Below are 20099 nucleotides of genomic sequence, written 5' to 3' on the forward strand. Positions count from 1 at the left end.
ATTAACCACTCTGAGGCCAGCACATTTCAGAAAATGTAGCCTAGAAGCATGTGTGACCCAAAAGCATTAATGACTGGGACTCATTCCTTGCGGGTTGAGAGGGATTGGGGGGGGGGCTGTTATTCTACCAAGGGAGTGGCCCGCTTGCTTGGCATTGAGACTGGCACTGGTTAGTGCACATTAACACAGTATGTGTTTTTATGTTTTGAACTATACAGCATGATGCTCACTGGTATTGAAAACTAATACTGCATTAGCTCAAATTACCAATGTAATGGTATGCTGCAGAGCCTTAACTCACAGATATCCTTCAGAGGAGAAGAATTGTTCAGATTGCAATTGATCTGTTACTTCTCACGAACAGACACTTACTTTATAGAAACCCATGGCAATATTTTCAAAATGTTGCCACTGTTATTATTTTGATACTTTATCAGTGATAGTCCTATTCTTTAATTCACAAGTGAATATATCAAAATATAAAAAATACACGGCTTGAGTCATTTTTTTACACTTTTAAGAAAACACTGACAGCAGAGTCTATGAAATACCATGTTTTACCTTAACCCTAAGTAAAATAATAAAATAGAAATTCATTGATTCATGTGAGTAAAAATAATATTCCTTCAAAATAGGCCTTGCCACACATATAAAGAATATAGTGCAAATTAAATCATTACATAATTACAATAGCCTCAAAACTGTATCTCAGTGATTACTCAACTCTAACACCTCCTTATAGGTTTATGATTATTTTGGAGAGACCAAAATTTATAATCTTGTTAAAGTCAAAAGCTTTCTAGTGCATTAAAATAATATTAACCTCACCATCACTTCTTATTAATAGCAACAGTTTCAACATGTTTCATGTCTCCAGCACTTGTGAAATAAAATTTTAACTTGGAAAAAATATTGTAACAGCATAATTAATTTAAAAAACTACAGCGAGCTAGGTCAACGTGAGTTTCGTGAGAGGCCCGTGCTCTGCTGCAGGCCTCTCCTGAGGGCAGCAGGAGCTCCCTCCTGAGCACAGCGAGCCTCTGCTCTCCTCCAGCACTCGCCTGCCCTGGAACACGTGCTTTAGACTGTGGGTCAGCCTCATGCTGGTTCCTCTTGGGAGGAACCCAGAAAAGGAAGAACGGAGAAGAACAAAACCTCACAGAAAAGTTTCATGAAGTATAAAGTCATCTTGCCTTTCAGATGTTGAAAGCATAGTAATAGAAAATATGAAAAGTCTTTAAAATTCAGACAGCAGTGTAAAAACAGAGGCATGAAAGTTCAGAGAGAGGCTGAAAGGAGTGAGGTATGACCGGTCATCCTGCTACAACGTGTCTCTGTTACGTTAGGATCTGCATTCCAGAGGTGCAGTCAGCCATCATACCTCTGCTGCTGCACTCCCGCGCTCCTTCTCGTCACCAACAACGCATGTAAACAGCATGAAGCCATCTGTACGAGTACACGGTAAGCTTATCTGCCCCACAAGAAGGCAAATCAGAAGTAGAAACGTAAGCAAACAAGTTTGTATTAATAATAAATACAGCTTCGAGCATTTAACATCATCAGTATTTTAAAATTTTAAATAAATGCAACTATTTTATACAGAACTGTACTATTTATTATACACACAGTCTTATCAGTTCCCTTTGCTCACAAAGGCTGGTTGTAGATAGTATGGAATGTTACAGTACCACCTTGCATAAAATTTTAGTACGATTCTGTACTTGAAAAAGGGTGCAAAACACCAGCCTCAAAAATCTGAATGGAAATATCGTTTTTTTCTTTTTAAAAAGTACATCATTAACACATACACAACAAACTGTACATAAGCTCACTTTTCAGTCACCAACTGAAGACATGGTAGCAGGTGTGATGTAGTGCTCACTGTCCCTCCCAGCATAGTCACCCAGGCCAAGGCTCAGCTCCTCCAGGAGCCCGGGTTAACATGGAGGCTTTTGTATGAATTACTGTACCCAGATAATTACACTATAATTTAAAGAAGGCAAACACAGCTGCCAAGAGTGACTTCAGTAGAGCGTCCTTCCTCTACAAGACTCAGGGGAAGGCGTTCCTCAGGGTATCTCTTCCTCCACACGTGCTGCAGCTGCTCAAGACTCTCCATTTTGAACTCTGGATGCTGGCGGCTGCATGAAATCCTTAAAGGGAGCCAGTGCCTCTTTAAGGGCAGAGCAGACTTCTGAGGATGAGCAGGTGATACACTCCACTAACGTCGGGTATAAGGCAATTACTTGTGCCCAGGTATTTCCATCAACTGCAGTCAAAAAATACAAATAAAAATGTCTCAAAATATAGTGGAGATCACAGTACAGTCACCCAACTTACATAAACAATTAAAAATATAACAGAAATGGTTCTATAAGCATCTTTTAATTTCTTAATTTTATAAGACTTCATGATATAATTAGTAAAGTATGAAAAAGGAAATAACAGAGTATTGTGTACTTAGAAATTAGGTAAGAAAATCAGGGCTGAAGATGGCTCCGTGGTTAAGAGCACTGGCTGCTCTTGCAGAAGACTGGGGTTTGGTTCTCAGCACCCATATGGCAGCTCACAGCTATTTCTAATTTCAGCCTCAGGGAATCCAATGCCCTCTTCTGGCAAGCATTCATGCACAGAAGATAAACATAAGTAAACTCTTACGAGGAAGAGAGAAATGACCAGTGAGGACAGCCGTAGAGACCAACCAACTTTGCAAGTTAACAAAGCAACACAATGCTCCAAAATGCTATTTTCTGCATAGTTGTCAGAAAATATATTGTGCTGTCAAGAACAAATTGAAACCTTTTTATGCACTTTCCTACTCAGCAATGCCCTTGGTAGCGATTTGAATTTCAAGTCACTGAACAGATGCAGCCATCTTACAGAGCTTGCTAGTCTTTAATGCACATCACGAGACTGGGCAGATGAGCCAGCCTGCTTTCCTAACCTCATCCACCAACAGGATGCTCTTCATCAGGTGGGTAGAGTGACCCACCTGAACCAGTAATCTGCTCATACTGAAGTCACAGGGTACTTTTATAGAACCTATTGTTTGTTTATACTGAAATCACGGGGTACTTTTATAGAACCTATTGTTTGCTGGGGTCTGGCCCAGAGTCATGTACACACAAGTGTTATATATACTGCTAATCTGAACCTTGGGCCCTCTTTTTGTTTGTTTGTTTGTTTTTTGGTTTTTCGAGACAGGGTTTCTCTGTGTAGCCCTGACTGTCCTGGAACTCACTCTGTAGACCAGGCTGGCCTCAAACTCAGAAATCTGCCTGTCTCTGCCTCCCGAGTGCTGGGATTAAAGGTGTGTGCCACCATACCTGGCTCAAGAACTTTTTATAATTATTCCATACTTTAGTCTAATTTACTAGGTGGTAACATTCCCCCCCTCGCCCTGCCCCGAAATAAGGCAGAGCGTGGTCACGTCAGGGAACTGTTCTGTCTCAGCTCTTCGGGTTCAGTTCTTACAGCATGTTTATTCTAAAGCCCACTGTGATTTCTGCGGGACTTCCTGACAGAAAGCCAGGTGTACCAGCACATGCCTGTACCCCAGGACTGGGAGGTAGAGGAAAAAGGTTAGTCACTCAAGGTCACCCTCTGCTGAGAGGTAGCAGTTCAAGGCCATCCTGACTTATATGTGACTCTGCTTCCCAGCCCTCAAACTACAAAAAGAATATTAAAGAGACGCATGTATTGATACAAAAGAATATACATAATGTTTAAGTGAAAAATAGACAGGAAAAAGGGGATTACAAACAGGGGATATTGTTATTTATTTGTCTGGAAAGCTGGGGGTGACTGGAGTATGTATTTTATATTTACGCGATTGTGGGAACTGACTTTCTCCTCCTATCATATTGTCACTGAACTCAAGTTCTCAGGTTTGGTGCAGGTGCCCTTACCCAGCGAGAACCTCTGTTTTAAGTTATTTATATGTATATAGCCTACTAAAAACTTACCATCAAATAAATAATAAAAACAAAACCTCTTAAAAAATGTTAAGTCTCCAAAGGCCTCACTTCCAGCAACAACACTATAGTAAGACAATAAAGTTTAAATAGATGTGGAGCCTGATAGCCAATCTCCTGCATCAGGCTTGGACTGGCTATGCAATCCACATGATTGGGACAGAATAGCAGGCATCCTTACATTCTTCTTGATGAAGCCTGCTATACTTTTCTCATCTATCACCATAATTTACGGCTCCATCAAAATAACAAACTCACTTCATCTGTTTAGAGCATAATTCCAACTGCTATGTTTTCTATATTTGTGCATTATATACATGTATGTGTGTGAGTGCATGTATGAGTGGAGGCCAGATAGCACCTCAGGTGTTCTTCAGGTACTATTGTCTTAAAAATAAAATGTTTTATAATTTTTTATCATTGCGTCTCTGATATAAATGTTTAGATTTGCACAGAGTTGGTTCTCCTCTATTCTTATCAGAGTCAGGGTGTCTGTCGCCGAGGGTGTCGCCGAGGGTGTCTGTCAGCCGAGGGTGTCTGTCGCCGAGGGTGTCTGTCAGCCGAGGGTGTCTGTCAGCCGAGGGTGTCTGTCAGCCGAGGGTGTCTGTCAGCCGAGGGTGTCTGTCAGCCGAGGGTGTCTGTCAGCCGAGGGTGTCAGCCGAGGGTGTTGTCTCGTAGGCATACCAGCTTTCAAGTTAATTTTACTGAGTTGACATGACTTGAGTTTTTGTCATGGAGAGGACGGGAGAACAAAGAACACAATGGTGCTACATTCTCACATTTCCCTACCTTAGTGACAACACAAAGGTATCACACAGTGATAACCCTGACAGAGAGGACAGATGTGGAATGTCTTGTAGGACAGCCAAGTTCTCAAGCACCTACCATTCTCAGGCTGGGTCTTCTTCAGTGAGTCGATGAGAGTGCTGACAGCTTTTAGAACAAATATGATTTCTGTCACTTGCTGCCTAAAAAGGATGAGAGATGATTTCCATTAGGATTTTTTAAGATACAACAAATAATTTTTTTCTCCCAAAGTTTGTACAAATAGATATAATTTCAGAAAAATATTGACTACAATAAAATAAAAAGAGGTTAAAATTCTTATAAAAGGCAAACTCATCAAGCTTATAACAATCCACACGTCAGTGCCATGGTCGCTACCTGTCTGTAGTTACCTCACCAAGTCTGATTTGTAGTTAAGCTTACCAAATTATCAGTGGGGCAATTCAATTCCTGAAAACCTGCATTCACAGGGCAGCCCTGCCACTAGCTATAGTTACTTTTGTTTTGTTTTGTTTTGTTTTGTTTTGTTTTGTTGACGCAGGGTTTTTCCTGGGTTATCTTGCTGTCCTGGAACTCGATTTGTAGACCAGGTTAGCCTCAAACTCAGAGATCTGCCTGCCTCTGCCTTCTGAGAGTGGGGATTAAAGGATTCTATAACACATGCTTTAAAACTTCCTACAACATGATGCTTTGTTTTCTGGTTAAAATTAATAGAAATCTGCCAAAGATGAAATGGGAAAGCTCCTTCTAATCCCTGCTCTGTATTTTATACTGCTGCTGAAAGAGCTCTCAGAACTGCAGTGACGCTGGTGTGTTTCTCCAAAGATGAAATGGGAAAGCTCCTTCTAATCCCTGCTCTGTATTTTATACTGCTGCTGAAAGAGCTCTCAGAACTGCAGTGACGCTGGTGTGTTTCTCCTCTCCTTGCTGTACTGTTACGATGACAATCATGAAGCAAGCCAGACATTAATTCTGAGACGGCCAATTAGCGGTATTTAACAATAACCAATAAGCATGTAATGAAGGATGCAAAGATCCCATGGGTTGCTGATACAGATCTGGATCCCACAGGGAGCCTGGCCATCCAGTGTGGCACAGGGCACTACATCAAGCCCACATTCTCCAGGCTGAATTCAAACTTGTAACTGGGGATGACTTTGAATTACTGATTCTCCTGCCTCACTCAGTCTCCTGTCTGCTGAGATGAGAAGCTTCACTAGCAGGCCCTGGTGATGTGGTTTTGGGGACTAAACTGCATCCCCAGACACCAAATGGTCTGTGCAAGCACACTGATGTTGGAATGTCACTTGTAGAAGCACATAATGCTGTGTGTGACACAGAATGAAACAGCTTCATCAGATGACTATAAATCGAGCTGATGACAGAGAGCAGGTAGAGTGGGGAGGCAGCTCAGTGGTTAAGACCGTGGACTGCTCTTGCAGATGATCTGCGCTCGATTCTGAGAACCTACATCCCACGGCTCACACTGCCTACAGCTCTAGCTTCAGGACAGTACACACTCACCCCTGGTTTCTTCAGCCACTTGTACTAATGTCCACATACTAACACATAAATAAAAATGACAAAAATAAAATTTAAAAGAAATATTAAAGAAGCTATTAAATCTTCAACACAATAAATGAAAAAAAAAGATGTTTTCTGAACTAATATTTATGATCTAGTAATACTATCCACTCAAAGCAGCTTTTATCTCTGTACTTTCATGTATATATCAGGAATCAACTTTAATCATGTCCATAATCAAATTACTAGTAAGCTGCCTCAGGATGTTTCGGTATATACGTCTGAAGGCAGAGGCCTATAATTTATGATCTAGAAATTTAAAATTCAAGATTGTAGAGAGTTAATAAGCATTGGTCATTTTTTAAAATGTAATTTTGTGACTTCACTCATCAAATTAGAAAACTGTAAAATAAACTCTAAATGAGTAAAGAATTTTAAAATCTTAAAAACTGAGGGAAAGGCATTCATATCATCCTGGGGAGATCTAACCTGGAACGGACCTGCAGCGAGCAAGCTAGTAAGACACGGGCACGATGAAGCAAGAAGACCACATCCTCTGTCAGATCACTTCCAACTTCAGAAACAAACAAGGGACCATGGCTGATTGGTTTCTACCAGAACCTCGTCATGAGGGGCTCGCTGTCCCCAATTCTTTCCTGACCTGGGGATGTCTGCCCTTTCATACTTACTGTTTCCTTTGACTTACACTCCAGTTTCTACATTAAACAAAACAAAATACACCCCCACACACCCCCACACAGACTTAAACCCCAGTTTCTACATTAAAACGGATATATATATATATATATGTATATGTATACATACATACATACATACATACATATATATATATATATATATATATATATATATATATATCTGTTGTTGAATTCCAGTCTATAGCTCAACTGAGATCAGCCCTGCAGCCCCTGCCACAAATACAAGCTGGATATACAAGAAGGGGTCAGTGTAGGGGCAGGGGCTTTGTTAAACAGATTAGAAAAAACAGATTTAAGACAGGAACAGGTGGGCTGGAGAGATGGCTCAGTGGTTAAAAGCACTGACTGCTCTTCTGAGGTCCTGAGTTCAATTCCCAGCAACCACATGGTGGCTCACAATCATCTATGGTTGTGATGGGATCTGATGCCCTCTTCTGGTGTGTCTGAAGACAGCTACAGTGTACTCATTAAAAAAAAAAAAAAAAAAAAAAAAGACAGGAATAGGTGACAGAAATCAAGAAATGTCAATCAAAAATAACCTAGAAGAAATTAATCTCTTAGTTTCTCTTTATAGAAAAAGATTGTGTTTTCATGCCCAGCCACAGTTCTCATGCAGAAGCCTCTGTCAGAGGATCGACTTTCAGATTCAATATTCTTTAGGTTCGAAAGGTAATATGATACATTTATCACATAGTTTTTTGGTTTGGGTTTTGGTTTTTCGAGACAGGGTTTCTCTGTGTAGATCGGGCTGGCCTCAGAAGTCCGCCTGCCTCTGCCTCCCAAGTGCTGGGATTAAAGGCATGCGACCGCCCAGCTATCACGTAGTTCTTAATCTACAAGAAAGGCCTGGAGCATCATCATCACCATCAAAAGTATTATGTGTCTGCAGCAAAACCTATGAATATTGACTTATGCTGTAGAGAACACATACAGTTACCAATGACCTCAGTTCCATCTAGTTCTCTTAAGAAATCTCTTGGTTTTGAGCAATCTTTGCTACTCATTATGATATCAATGTATTTCCTCCTTAATGAAATGCGTACCTTGGGAGAGGGCATTTTCCACTCAGCCTCTCATCCTCTATGTAGCGATGCAGAACATCCTGCGACCTCTTTAAAAGCACAGAGAGTGCCATTCGTGAGATGTAGCCTTCCTGAGGTGTTGTGACTTTGTTACTGAAGGAAAACTGGAGCAATGTTTCAAAACACATTTTAGAAAATTCTTCTCTCAAACGAATGTCAATCTCTGCTTCTGTAAAATTAGCAATATTTGATTATTAAAAAACGTTAACACGGTGCACATTAATAACGAGCCTAGCAAGCTAGCAATAAAGATATCAATAAGATGAAAGGCACTGATGAACAACCTATTGTTAATAATATTTAGTAAATATCTAGTAAATAACAATTTTTCCTCTAGGAATGTGAAAAGCGAGGCTGCCCATAATCACCATGTTCTTTTTGGTTTTCCTTTGTTTAGAGTGTGTTTGCACATGTGTGCGTGTGCATGTGCATGTGTGTATGTGTGTGCATGCATGTGTGTGCACATGTGCACATGCCACATTATACATGTGGAAGTCAAAAGACAACCTGCAGGAGTCAGTTCTCTCCATGTGCGTTCTAGTGACTGCGCTTAAGGCTTCAGGCTTGGTGGCCAGTATCTATCTGTTGGTCCCAACATTTTTCTCATCTTGTGACAAGGCTATAAAGTGAGTTTTAAGGGCAAGGAATGTCCCCTGGTTGGCAGAATGCTTGCCTAGTGCACACGAGGCTCTGCGTTTGGTTTCTAGGTTCAATCCCCAGTACTACATAAAGTAGACATGGTAGCATGTCGGCAACTCCAGCATGAGAATGAAAAGCTTAAGGTCACTCTAGGCTGCACAGGAAGTTTGGTGCCAGTCATTGAGGTATGCATTTTTGAGGACAGTTTGGGGTATCTGAGATGACACCTTAAACAACAATGACAAAACCCGAACAAACTTCTCAAGAGTTTCATCTAAGTCAAAAGTCACACTTACTGCCTTTTCTGTCTTACTATCTTTTCTCCGTCCCTAGCCACATGTCTTTCAGGAGCATGAGCCTGCTCTGCTCTGGACTAGCTCTTCCTAGTCAACTTCTTTAGCCATAACTGGCCAACGCCATTCTCCCTCAAGTCTCCCAGAACCCTAGCTTCCTGCTTTCTCGGTTTACCCTGCTTCCATGAAGATATTTGGAAGTGGCTTCCTAAGAAGGGATGGAGGAAAATAAATCTTTGTTGTTCTTCTGAGGCTGCCATTACTTTATTGTGGTAGGAGATAAGGCTGGCTCCTAGCTGCTCGAGAGCCATTGTGGGAAGTGGGAACTCTCCTATCCCACCCTGTGTGAGGCAGAAACCCTGGGAACATGACACCCCTTCTGCTAAAGTATGAGAACTACTATTCTATACTCAGACCTGCCCAGCTGTGCCTAGGTACACACCTCCATGGTGAGAACTCTCCATTTCTAGCCACCATGTCAAGTCTTTGAGAAATGTGCAGTTCCTATGAGAACTTGTAGGCCATTTGAAAAGTTGTTGCGGCTGAAAGTGTGACTGATCTTCTTTTTATGGTAAGTATGTGAATATTATGTGATCTGTCTTACTGGGGCCTTTTATCCTTCATTGTTTTGGGCACAGAGTTATCATCTCTAATGTGAGGATATCTTTAGTCTTCAGTAATTCCCTTTTCTATATTTCTGTTCCCTTCTGGAAGATGCAGTTATCAGAGGTACCTGATAAACACCTCTGACTAATTTTCTTTCTTTCTGATCTTAGTTTAGCACAAATTTCCCCACTGGTTTCTGCTCTATGTTCTTGGTCACTCCTGTGGTTTGAGCAACAGTCTCTGGCACTTGAACACTGCACACTCCACAGGCAGAAGTACTGTTGGGGACTCTTAGGAGGCGTGGCCTCAGTGAGGAGGTGTCACTAGGGGTGGGCTTTGAGGTTTCAGAGCCACACCCGACTCCCAGCACACACATGTTCTCTCTCTCAGTTGGCTCCCCTCTAACCCTTGATTTCACTCTCAGTCTCCAGCCTGGGGTTGAGTTGTTCTCAGCTCACTGCTCCACTGCTGTGCCTGCCCGCACCACACTTTCCCCTGGTAGTCTCTTTCACCCCTCTGGAAGAAACTCTTTCTTTTATTTACTTCTTTCTTTTGGCCTTTGCCCTGAGAGTCTGTGAAGTTTGGCCATCAGGTCATGCTAAAGATCCAAGAACCAAGTGATCCTAGGAACTTGCTTAGCATGGGATGTCTTTCTGTGTGTGTTTACAGAAAACTCAAAGGTAAAGCTGAGACAACATGTTCTTTATGCAGTCCTTGGAGTGTGTGTGAGTACCTGCCTTCCTTTCAGTGTTGGTGTGCTCACACCACACACGGTAGGCAGGGCTACCTGGACTTGGTACACTTCACACCATACTTGGTAGGTGGGGCTATCAGAAAACCTGATCATTCAGCCCTTGGAATATTTGTACCTAATTTTAATTGTACTCTATTAGAATATCTACCATTTTAAATGTAAGTATTACATAAAAAATAAGCCCACTTAATTATTTTTCTCTGAAATTCCCATGCTGTGCAGGTCAGTTTTTTGAAATGCTGGGGCGAGTGGAAAAAAAAACTCCACAAAACCCTTGGCTTGTGAAGTAAGCAGCAAGAGAGCCATCTAGTGGTCAAACTGTATAAATGGTCAGGGTAGCTCTAGTAAAGGTTGGGACTAAGGATAGAAAATAACCTGCAAAAATAAAAATGTATGACCTCACAGAAAAAAACCCATTGTGTCATAGTTACTTCTGAGATCTGAATACATGTTTTAATAACCAGAAATTATAACAAAATTTAGACATATTAGAGGGCATAATGAATGGAGTGTGTTCTTTCTCATGACCAAGTTTTTTCAATCCCACACACTCCTTTCTCTAATACTGTGGTATGTATCCTCAGAAATGTTTCCAAGAATGAGATGCCTCTCTAGCACAGTGTGGTACATAGTAGGCACTCACTGTTTGCTCCGTTAAGAAATGTTAAGAAACTTTTTCCCTACTAAAACCAACATTGTAAGTGGCAGAATATTTTTTTTTCTATACTATACTCTTTACAATAATCCATGACTTCAAAAATCTAGTAAATTCTGTCACCATGCGTAATTCATCCGACTGCAGAAGTCCCATGTGATTCACTTAATCAGAGCTTACGTATATGAGCACACCTCCATTTCCCCGTATAACCCTCACACTCTACTTCCCACTCCGAAGCATGACTTACACATGTAACTGTCCTCGGGCTGTGAGCGGCCCCGAGTCACGCACCTGTGAATGAGCACGGCTGAGAGTGGATGGAGCCCTTGTTGAGCATGGTCATCATCTGACCCACGAACGCTTTAGGAATGAGGTTGGCGTACGGGAGGATTTCCGCACTGATGAGCTGAACAACCTACAGCAAAGGAGAGAGAGCCAAATCTACTCTTCCCTGGGAAGAGATGGCCGATTCAAATGAGATTTTCTAGAGTAAAAGCTAAATTTTACTTTTTGAAAAAGTAACGAACCTTCTCTGATCGAAGTAACGTTTTACTGTTACTACAACATGACCACTAGCCTGCCTCTTCATCCATCTTACCTATAAGGAGAGTCAACACTAAGGTTTACTGTGCTACAGTTTGAACATAATGTTGATCTTCACCCAACCACAAATATATAGGAAAATGCTCAGCCATATATGAGACTCACCCACGCTTAAATATCCAAAATTAATGTTAAACTTATTTTCCATAACCAGAAATTATGAACTATGAGAAATTAAAGTCATACTCATTTTTGTAGCATACCGTGTCCTAACATAGAGTTTATTTTATCCTCTAAAGGAAAAAAGAGCTTACATGAGGCTTAAACAGCAATGGCACAGAGGCGAGACTTTGACAATAGCTACACTTTCAAGTCTACACGGGAAAATAATGTATTTGATTTATGTAAACATTCAGCTACCTCAAAGATAACAGATCCAACCTCCTTCTCCAACCAAAGCTTCACAGCTAAAACCCCTCAAGGCTGGCAAGATGGCTCAGCAGGTACTGAACCCATGTAAAAGTGGAAGGTTCCACAAAGCTGTCCTCTGACCCACATATAGGTATATACAGACACACACACACACAGACACACACACACAGACACACACATGTGACCTTCCCTACTAACATTAAAATCTTTACATTCCATTTATCATCCTCAAATACAGTATAAAACACAGGAAAAATTTTCTAAGCTTGCTTACTTCAACATCAATACTTTCATTTCTTTGAAATTCTTGAATAGAGAGATTATCTGGAGGTATGCTAAAAAGAAAAAAAGAAAGACTTGATTTCATTTCCTGGACAAACTGGAGATAAACAGTATTCAATGATAAAATATTAGCTCTTCCTGCTCGGGCTGAGACATTATGGCTCACTTAAAAGAAGCCGCTGTTAAATTACAGTACTTACTGTAAATGATCTGTTAGAATACTCGGAGCGATCTTGAGCTGAACATCTGTAAAACTAAACTTCTCCCGGTAGAATGTATGAATAAGAAAGGCATCGCCACAACTAAAATCACCACTGAGAGGACATCTGATTTTATTTATGCTATCTGATAGTGACATAAAAGACCCTCAATCAAGCCCATTATTATTTTGTAAGACAATACATTAAATTATTTAGAGTAAATATTAGAGAACATTCATAAAGAAAAGGCCTAATTTAATTTTCTAAAGCAAAGTTATTACAGCAAGAACAGATAAGTCAATAGTTCTGAGAGAATCAAGGTGGAGTCTAGACTTTCTGATTCATGGATAGTAAGATAATCACAAATGTGTAGGATATTGAAGTATTAACTGTTTAAGAACAGCTTAAGTATTAAGTGTTGCTGGAATCAGCCAGTGTTTGTAAGAGCTTTGTCTGCATTACTCTCATGTGTCCTCACTGCAGCCCCAAGAACTAAGCAGTATCATCCTAGTCAACAGAAGAGAAGACCAAAGCTGTGCATGCCTAAGAACGCATCTGCAAGCAATCCCCAGTAAGTGCAAGGCTTCAATAGGAACCTTTGTTATCTGACATCTAAGTCTATATAATTTTCTTTTATGTTATATGTATAAAATAGCATCAATGCATTTAGTTTAGAGGTGTAGTATACATATACCTACAGCTAGATGGCCAGCAGGCCTTGTTTTATTTGTACACTTTAAATGTAAAAATATACTGAGCACCAGGTCCCCTGCATCAAGCACTAGTCTTCCCACCACAGTGACAAAGTACCCAAGACACAGACACATCTTCCAGTCGTGTGTGCAGCACAGCAGTCAGTGACTGTCAATGGAGAAAGAGTAAGACCCACATCTGAACAGGTGTAGACATAGTCTCCCATCTCCTTAAAGGCTCTTGCTCCATTTTAGACCAATGAGCTGACCTTTTAGTAAAGAGAAAGTCTTCAAGCGTGCTGGCTAACTCTGGCCACATGCTGTCAAATTTCCCAGAGGAAGCATGCTGTCGGGCAACAGGCAGTCCGATGGACAGGACTTTGAGGAGAGAAGCTACCGCCAGTTTCCACGTGCTTTCAGAAGGGCATGAATACTTCAAACTGAGAGGAACCCTGAGGGTCTGGAGACAAAGTTCAGTTTGGTTAAAATCCACACAGCGACATTCAAAACTAAATGTCAGGTAAATCCATGAAAGCACAGCATAAAGATTTTCACTGAAAGACAGTCAAGAAAGACTGACGCTCCTGGACAGACACACTTCGTATTGTTTGGAATTGAGAACTAGACCCAGGGCCTTCTGTATGCCAAGAATGACCAGTACCACTGAGCTAACCTCAGCTCTAAGAGCAGCACGTGTGTGTTTTTAATTGGACAGAATCTTACTAATGTAGTTCAGGCTGTACTCAAATCACTATCCTCCTGTCTCAGCCTCCCAAGTACTGGGTAACATCTGTGCTGCAACCATAAGCTCTACCACGGCCTCATCTAAGCATGAGTCATTAACTACTTCTTTGAACCTCAGTTCTCTTTCTTTAAAATCACAATAAGGATACTATTACAAAGAGTTTGAACAAACTGTCCTGCTGCGGCTCTCCCAGCAGAAAGCATAGCCCCTAAAGGTCTCCTGTCTGCCCAAAAGAGGCCAATGCTGCCTATGTGTTCCCAGTGGCCAGGGGAGAGGGAACAACCTGAGATACTTTCATGTTTGAGAACTAAAATTCATTGAGTTTTACACTTTACTCAAATGTTTCAATGTACTTTTTCTAATACTGCAATAAATTACTTATGCAAGAATATGAAACCTAGAAAAGGAGTTTAGCTTTAGACTTGTCCTAAAAAAAAAAAAAAAAAAAAAAAAGGAAAGTGAAGAAATAAGGAGAAACCTAGTGAACAAATGTTTAATCTTTAAAGAGAAACCCAAACGTGGTGCTCTGCATATGGCCTCTGGAGACAAGTCTTCATCAACAGTTAAGCCGACTCCACACTCCCTCTGAGTACCTGAGTTCTGAGCTCCCATGAGACTTGAGGACTCTTTTAAGGACTATATCACATCGACCTTGCCAGGCTAGAGGTAGAATTCAGCAGAAAAGCATTTCCTGGCATTTTAGAGGCTCTGGGTTCAAGCCCTACTACTGAGGTACCCTCCCTCCACTCCAAAACATCCCATATAATAAAAAATGTGCTTGCCAAATACAATCCATGTATTTGAAGTCACTATAAATAACAAATGTTCTATTCATTTATCCCAATATACTGCCTAGAGAGATTTCAATAATCTTATAATACCATATAAAATTATAGAGATAAAAAGGTACATTACCTTAATAATATTCTGGAGGACTTTCTCATTCACCACTGCTTTATGACAAGCCGTTTTCTGATACAAATCCACAACTACTTCTAAAGATCTTTCAGCAAACGGTACATAATTCAAGGCTACCCATTCCGCCTAGAAAGTAATATTTTCACATGCAGTTAGAGGGGAAGGGACTGAAGGAAATGATACTGTTTTTGAGAAGGAAGCTCTTTTTCCTTACAAGTTCAGGCCTTGGTTCTAGATCAGATCACATTACATGCAAAGTTTTCAAAAAAACAAATGCACTTCATAAAAAAGAATTCTCATTCAGACAAAAGTTCCAACTACTGGGAAAGCACAGAGAGCACTCTATGAAGACTGGGAAGATGCACTGTGTTGGCAGCAGGTTAGGACAGGTTTAGGAAATTTAACTCACCGGTGCAAATAGTTGGATCTATTGGGATTCCATTGTGATGCAAGACAAATAGAATGAGAAAAATTAATACACATTAGAACTACTTTTCGGACTCTATAAATTATAACTCTCATGTTGAGTGAAGAAAGTCAGCAGTGCGTGCGTTCAAAAATCTACTCTTGTTATAAATAAGCCAAAGGTATAATCTGCCAGCTAAGGTGATGGGATGTATGTAAAATCCAACTAAATTTCACACCAGCAATGGACAACTTGTTTAGTACACACAGATTTCTTCATCTTGCATTGTAGATATCTGCTTAAAGGTAAGATCAGGCCTAGGGGTTTACACCCAATTTGTAGAGTGGGGCTGCAAAGAGAAAGGGTGGAAAGGAGCTCTCGCTTCTGAAGAAACAAGGGAGCGGCAGGGCGGCCTCTGAGAAGGACCCTCTGGAGAGAGAGATGTCTCGGGTAACACTTGTGCTCTGTAAGGGACACCTGAGCATGGAGGAGCGCTTCCTTAGGTAACCACAGTCTATCTCCACTGGAACTCATCTAGAACTTACTACAGAACAGACACAGTTTGTGAGCTACCTGGTTGTACTTGGCATTTGCAATGTGCTTTGTTTCCAGCTGTCCATACTGTGGAGGTTTACAGGAAAACTCTACGAACGCCAGCAACTGGTCAAATATAGCCGGGTACATGATCTGCATGTTTTCTGGTCCAACGCAGATGGCCTGGGAAGCAAAGTGTGAACATTAGGATGCATTCCGCCCTGTGGGTGCTGCACATCCTCCCTGTGGTGCTGCACATCCTCCCTGTGGGTGCTGCACATCCTCCCTGTGGTGCTGCACATCCTCCCTGTGGTGCTGCACATCCTCCCTGTGGTGCTGCACATCCGCCCTGTGGGTGCTGCACATCCGCCCTGTGGGTGCTGCACATCCTCCCTGTGGGTGCTGCACATCCGCCCTGTGGGTGCTGCACATCCGCCCTGTGGGTGCTGCACATCCGCCCTGTGGGTGCTGCACATCCTCCCTGTGGGTGCTGCACATCCTCCCTGTGGTGCTGCACATCCGCCCTGTGGGTGCTGCACATCCTCCCTGTGGTGCTGCACATCCTCCCTGTGGTGCTGCACATCCTCCCTGTGGTGCTGCACATCCGCCCTGTGGGTGTTGCACATCCGCCCTGTGGTGCTGCACATCCGCCCTGTGGGTGCTGCACATCCTCCCTGTGGGTGCTGCACATCCGCCCTGTGGGTGCTGCACATCCGCCCTGTGGGTGCTGCACATCCGCCCTGTGGGTGCTGCACATCCTCCCTGTGGTGCTGCACATCCTCCCGGTGGTGCTGCACATCCTCCCTGTGGTGCTGCACATCCTCCCTGTGGTGCTGCACATCCGCCCTGTGGGTGCTGCACATCCTCCCTGTGGTGCTGCACATCCGCCCTGTGGTGCTGCACATCCGCCCTGTGGGTGCTGCACATCCTCCCTGTGGTGCTGCACATCCTCCCTGTGGTGCTGCACATCCGCCCTGTGGTGCTGCACATCCTCCCTGTGGTGCTGCACATCCTCCCTGTGGTGCTGCACATCCTCCCTGTGGATGCTGCACATCCTCCCTGTGGTGCTGCACATCCGCCCTGTGGGTGCTGCACATCCTCCCTGTGGGTGCTGCACATCCTCCCTGTGGGTGCTGCACATCCTCCCTGTGGGTGCTGCACATCCTCCCTGTGGGTGCTGCACATCCTCCCTGTGGGTGCTGCACATCCTCCCTGTGGGTGCTGCACATCCGCCCTGTGGGTGCTGCACATCCGCCCTGTGGGTGCTGCACATCCGCCCTGTGGGTGCTGCACATCCGCCCTGTGGGTGCTGCACATCCGCCCTGTGGTGCTGCACATCCTCCCTGTGGTGCTGCACATCCTCCCTGTGGTGCTGCACATCCGCCCTGTGGTGCTGCACATCCTCCCTGTGGGTGCTGCACATCCTCCCTGTGGGTGCTGCACATCCTCCCTGTGGGTGCTGCACATCCTCCCTGTGGGTGCTGCACATCCTCCCTGTGGGTGCTGCACATCCTCCCTGTGGGTGCTGCACATCCGCCCTGTGGGTGCTGCACATCCGCCCTGTGGGTGCTGCACATCCTCCCTGTGGTGCTGCACATCCTCCCTGTGGTGCTGCACATCCTCCCTGTGGTGCTGCACATCCGCCCTGTGGTGCTGCACATCCTCCCTGTGGTGCTGCACATCCTCCCTGTGGTGCTGCACATCCTCCCTGTGGTGCTGCACATCCTCCCTGTGGGTGCTGCACATCCGCCCTGTGGTGCTGCACATCCTCCCTGTGGTGCTGCACATCCTCCCTGTGGTGCTGCACATCCGCCCTGTGGTGCTGCACATCTGCCCTGTGGTGCTGCACATCCGCCCTGTGGGTGCTGCACATCCTCCCTGTGGTGCTGCACATCCTCCCTGTGGTGCTGCACATCCGCCCTGTGGTGCTGCACATCCTCCCTGTGGTGCTGCACATCCTCCCTGTGGTGCTGCACATCCTCCCTGTGGTGCTGCACATCCTCCCTGTGGTGCTGCACATCTGCCCTGTGGTGCTGCACATCCGCCCTGTGGGTGCTGCACATCCTCCCTGTGGTGCTGCACATCCTCCCTGTGGATGCTGCACATCCGCCCTGTGGGTGCTGCACATCCTCCCTGTGGTGCTGCACATCCTCCCTGTGGTGCTGCACATCCTCCCTGTGGTGCTGCACATCCTCCCTGTGGTGCTGCACATCCTCCCTGTGGATGCTGCACATCCTCCCTGTGGGTGCTGCACATCCGCCCTGTGGGTGCTGCACATCCTCCCTGTGGTGCTGCACATCCTCCCTGTGGTGCTGCACATCCTCCCTGTGGTGCTGCACATCCTCCCTGTGGGTGCTGCACATCCGCCCTGTGGTGCTGCACATCCTCCCTGTGGTGCTGCACATCCTCCCTGTGGTGCTGCACATCCTCCCTGTGGGTGCTGCACATCCGCCCTGTGGTGCTGCACATCCTCCCTGTGGGTGCATTTGCTCACCCAGACTCTTGAGAATCCCATGTGCTCTGCTGTCTTTTCACACTGGGAACTCAAGCTTCCTAAACAGTGACTAAACAAAAGGCAGCCTCACACTGTTTAGTCAGGTTAAAGATGCTCTTAGTGAAGTCATACTTACTCTCTAACACAGAGGGGCAAGTTCAAGCCTTGTATGACAAGTAGGTGAGACTGGGGTGTGCATCTGACATTTGCTACAAAGACCAGCAGTGGGTCAAGATGAAGCTGACTTCTCTCTAATGCTGTAAGCTCATGGACACAACAGCTGATTTCTGCCCCACACCCGGTCTACATACTCACAGGCATTAGAGCTGAAACATAAATACATCTTTGAAACAATTATGTAGAATGCTTCTAGTGACAGGAATGAGTTTTCAGGTTTGGAATGACATTACATTTTGTTTTCAGAATCAAAGCTCAGATAAATTCCCAGTAGCCACAATGAATAATTGTATTTGTTCTTTTTCTGCTAAAGCAGTTATTCAAAAGTAAACTTTCATGGTTTTCCTTGAAATTAAAGGGTGTGTGCTGTTTTTTATTACCTTCCATGCATATATAACAACCCTGAATGAGCAGTTAAGGGAGTCCAAGAATTTGGAAATTCTCCAAATGACAACATTTTTCTGATAGAAACCCTTTTTCATTCACTTCAGGGAAATGCATAAGCAATATAGCTGTGTGATCTAGTCAGAGGGAAAGTATTGTGGTCTGAATAGGCTTGGTCCCCACACACTCATGTGTTTGAATGCTTGGCCCATGAGTGGCACTATTAGGAGGTGTGGCCCTGTTGGAGGAAGTGTGTCACTGTGGAAAGAGGGCTTTGAGGTGTCATATGTATCTCAAGTTAGGCCAGTGTGGATGACAGTCTCCTCCTGGCTGCCTGTGGATCAAGATGTAGAATACTCAGCTCCTGTGATGTCTGCCTGTAAGCTGCCATACATCCTGCCTGGATGATAATGGAGTGAACATCTAAAACTATGAACCAGGCCCAGCTAAATGTTGTCCTTAATACGAGTTGTCTTGGTCATGTTGTCCATTCACAGCAATAAAACCCTAATACAAGTATGATGAACTACAAACTTATTTTGAGTCATAGAAATTCATGTCCCTCAAACAGTATTGAATGTCAGATTCTGTTAATTTCTCAGCTTATTCAAAATTTGTTTCCTGAACAATGGAACTATGGTTAAATAGATAAAGACTATTGCTTGGTCTGCCTGCCTTCAGAGCAGTGTAGGGGTGCTGTGGTCATGTCCAGGGACAGTGTAGCGGTGCTGAGGTTATGTCCAGGGGCAGTGTAGGGGTGCTGTGGTTATTAGCAGAAACATCACCAGAGTTTCCATCATTCCAGCTGGGAATAAAGGAGCCATGACTAGAGAGTAGGACTGTCTCCTTACAAATGAGCCTTGATGACAGACCATGACTCTCTCACGTCTTGGCTGATTACTGAGTTGGCCTTTTCTCTTAATGTTTGCTTCCTGACATAGTCTCACACTGTAATCAAGGGTGGGCTCAAACTTCATGCAAACCTTCCTGTAGCAGATTTCCAAGTGCTGGAAATGCAACTTTTCTTCTTTTCTTAGCACATTTATACATGTATATGTTCATACCTTGTAATGGGTGTGGAGGGCACAACAACTTTTGGAAGTTCTCCTGCCATGTGGGTCCTAGGGACCATAAGGCTTGGCAGCAAGCTCCTTTACCTGCTTAGCCATCCTGTTAGCCCTTGTTTAGGATCTTGATTGTTATGAACTGAGGTAGCAATTTCCTGGATAATCTAAAAAAATGCTTTTATTTTGATAT

The 20099-nt window shown here is 43.6% G+C and overlaps 1 protein-coding gene across 5 annotated transcripts in view; it reads right to left on the bottom strand.

The window, feature by feature from the left end:
• Positions 1-1592: 1592 nt before the first annotated feature.
• The window catches only part of Mon2 (MON2 regulator of endosome-to-Golgi trafficking), an 84821-nt gene continuing 66314 nt past the window's right edge, over positions 1593-20099 (bottom strand). For 2 of the 5 annotated variants that reach the window (XM_029482364.2, XM_029482363.2), the window contains exons 27-35: positions 15827-15970; positions 15257-15274; positions 14845-14973; positions 13454-13644; positions 12285-12345; positions 11327-11450; positions 8047-8254; positions 4860-4942; positions 1593-2269 (exon numbers count right to left, since the gene is read on the bottom strand). In XM_029482364.2, coding sequence (XP_029338224.1) covers positions 2106-2269; positions 4860-4942; positions 8047-8254; positions 11327-11450; positions 12285-12345; positions 13454-13644; positions 14845-14973; positions 15257-15274; positions 15827-15970 — 1122 coding nt within the window. In that variant the 3' untranslated portion in view covers positions 1593-2105. Of the gene's footprint in view, positions 2270-4859; positions 4943-8046; positions 8255-11326; positions 11451-11472; positions 11634-12284; positions 12346-13453; positions 13645-14844; positions 14974-15256; positions 15275-15826; positions 15971-20099 lie in introns of those variants that run through there. The other 3 variants (XM_021173736.2, XM_021173735.2, XM_085843217.1) reach the window with 2 other exon arrangements.

The sequence above is a fragment of the Mus caroli genome, unplaced genomic scaffold (genome assembly GCF_978045245.1).
Source record: "Mus caroli unplaced genomic scaffold, Mus_caroli_1 scaffold_9, whole genome shotgun sequence".
In the NCBI taxonomy this organism is placed as follows: domain Eukaryota; kingdom Metazoa; phylum Chordata; class Mammalia; order Rodentia; family Muridae; genus Mus; species Mus caroli.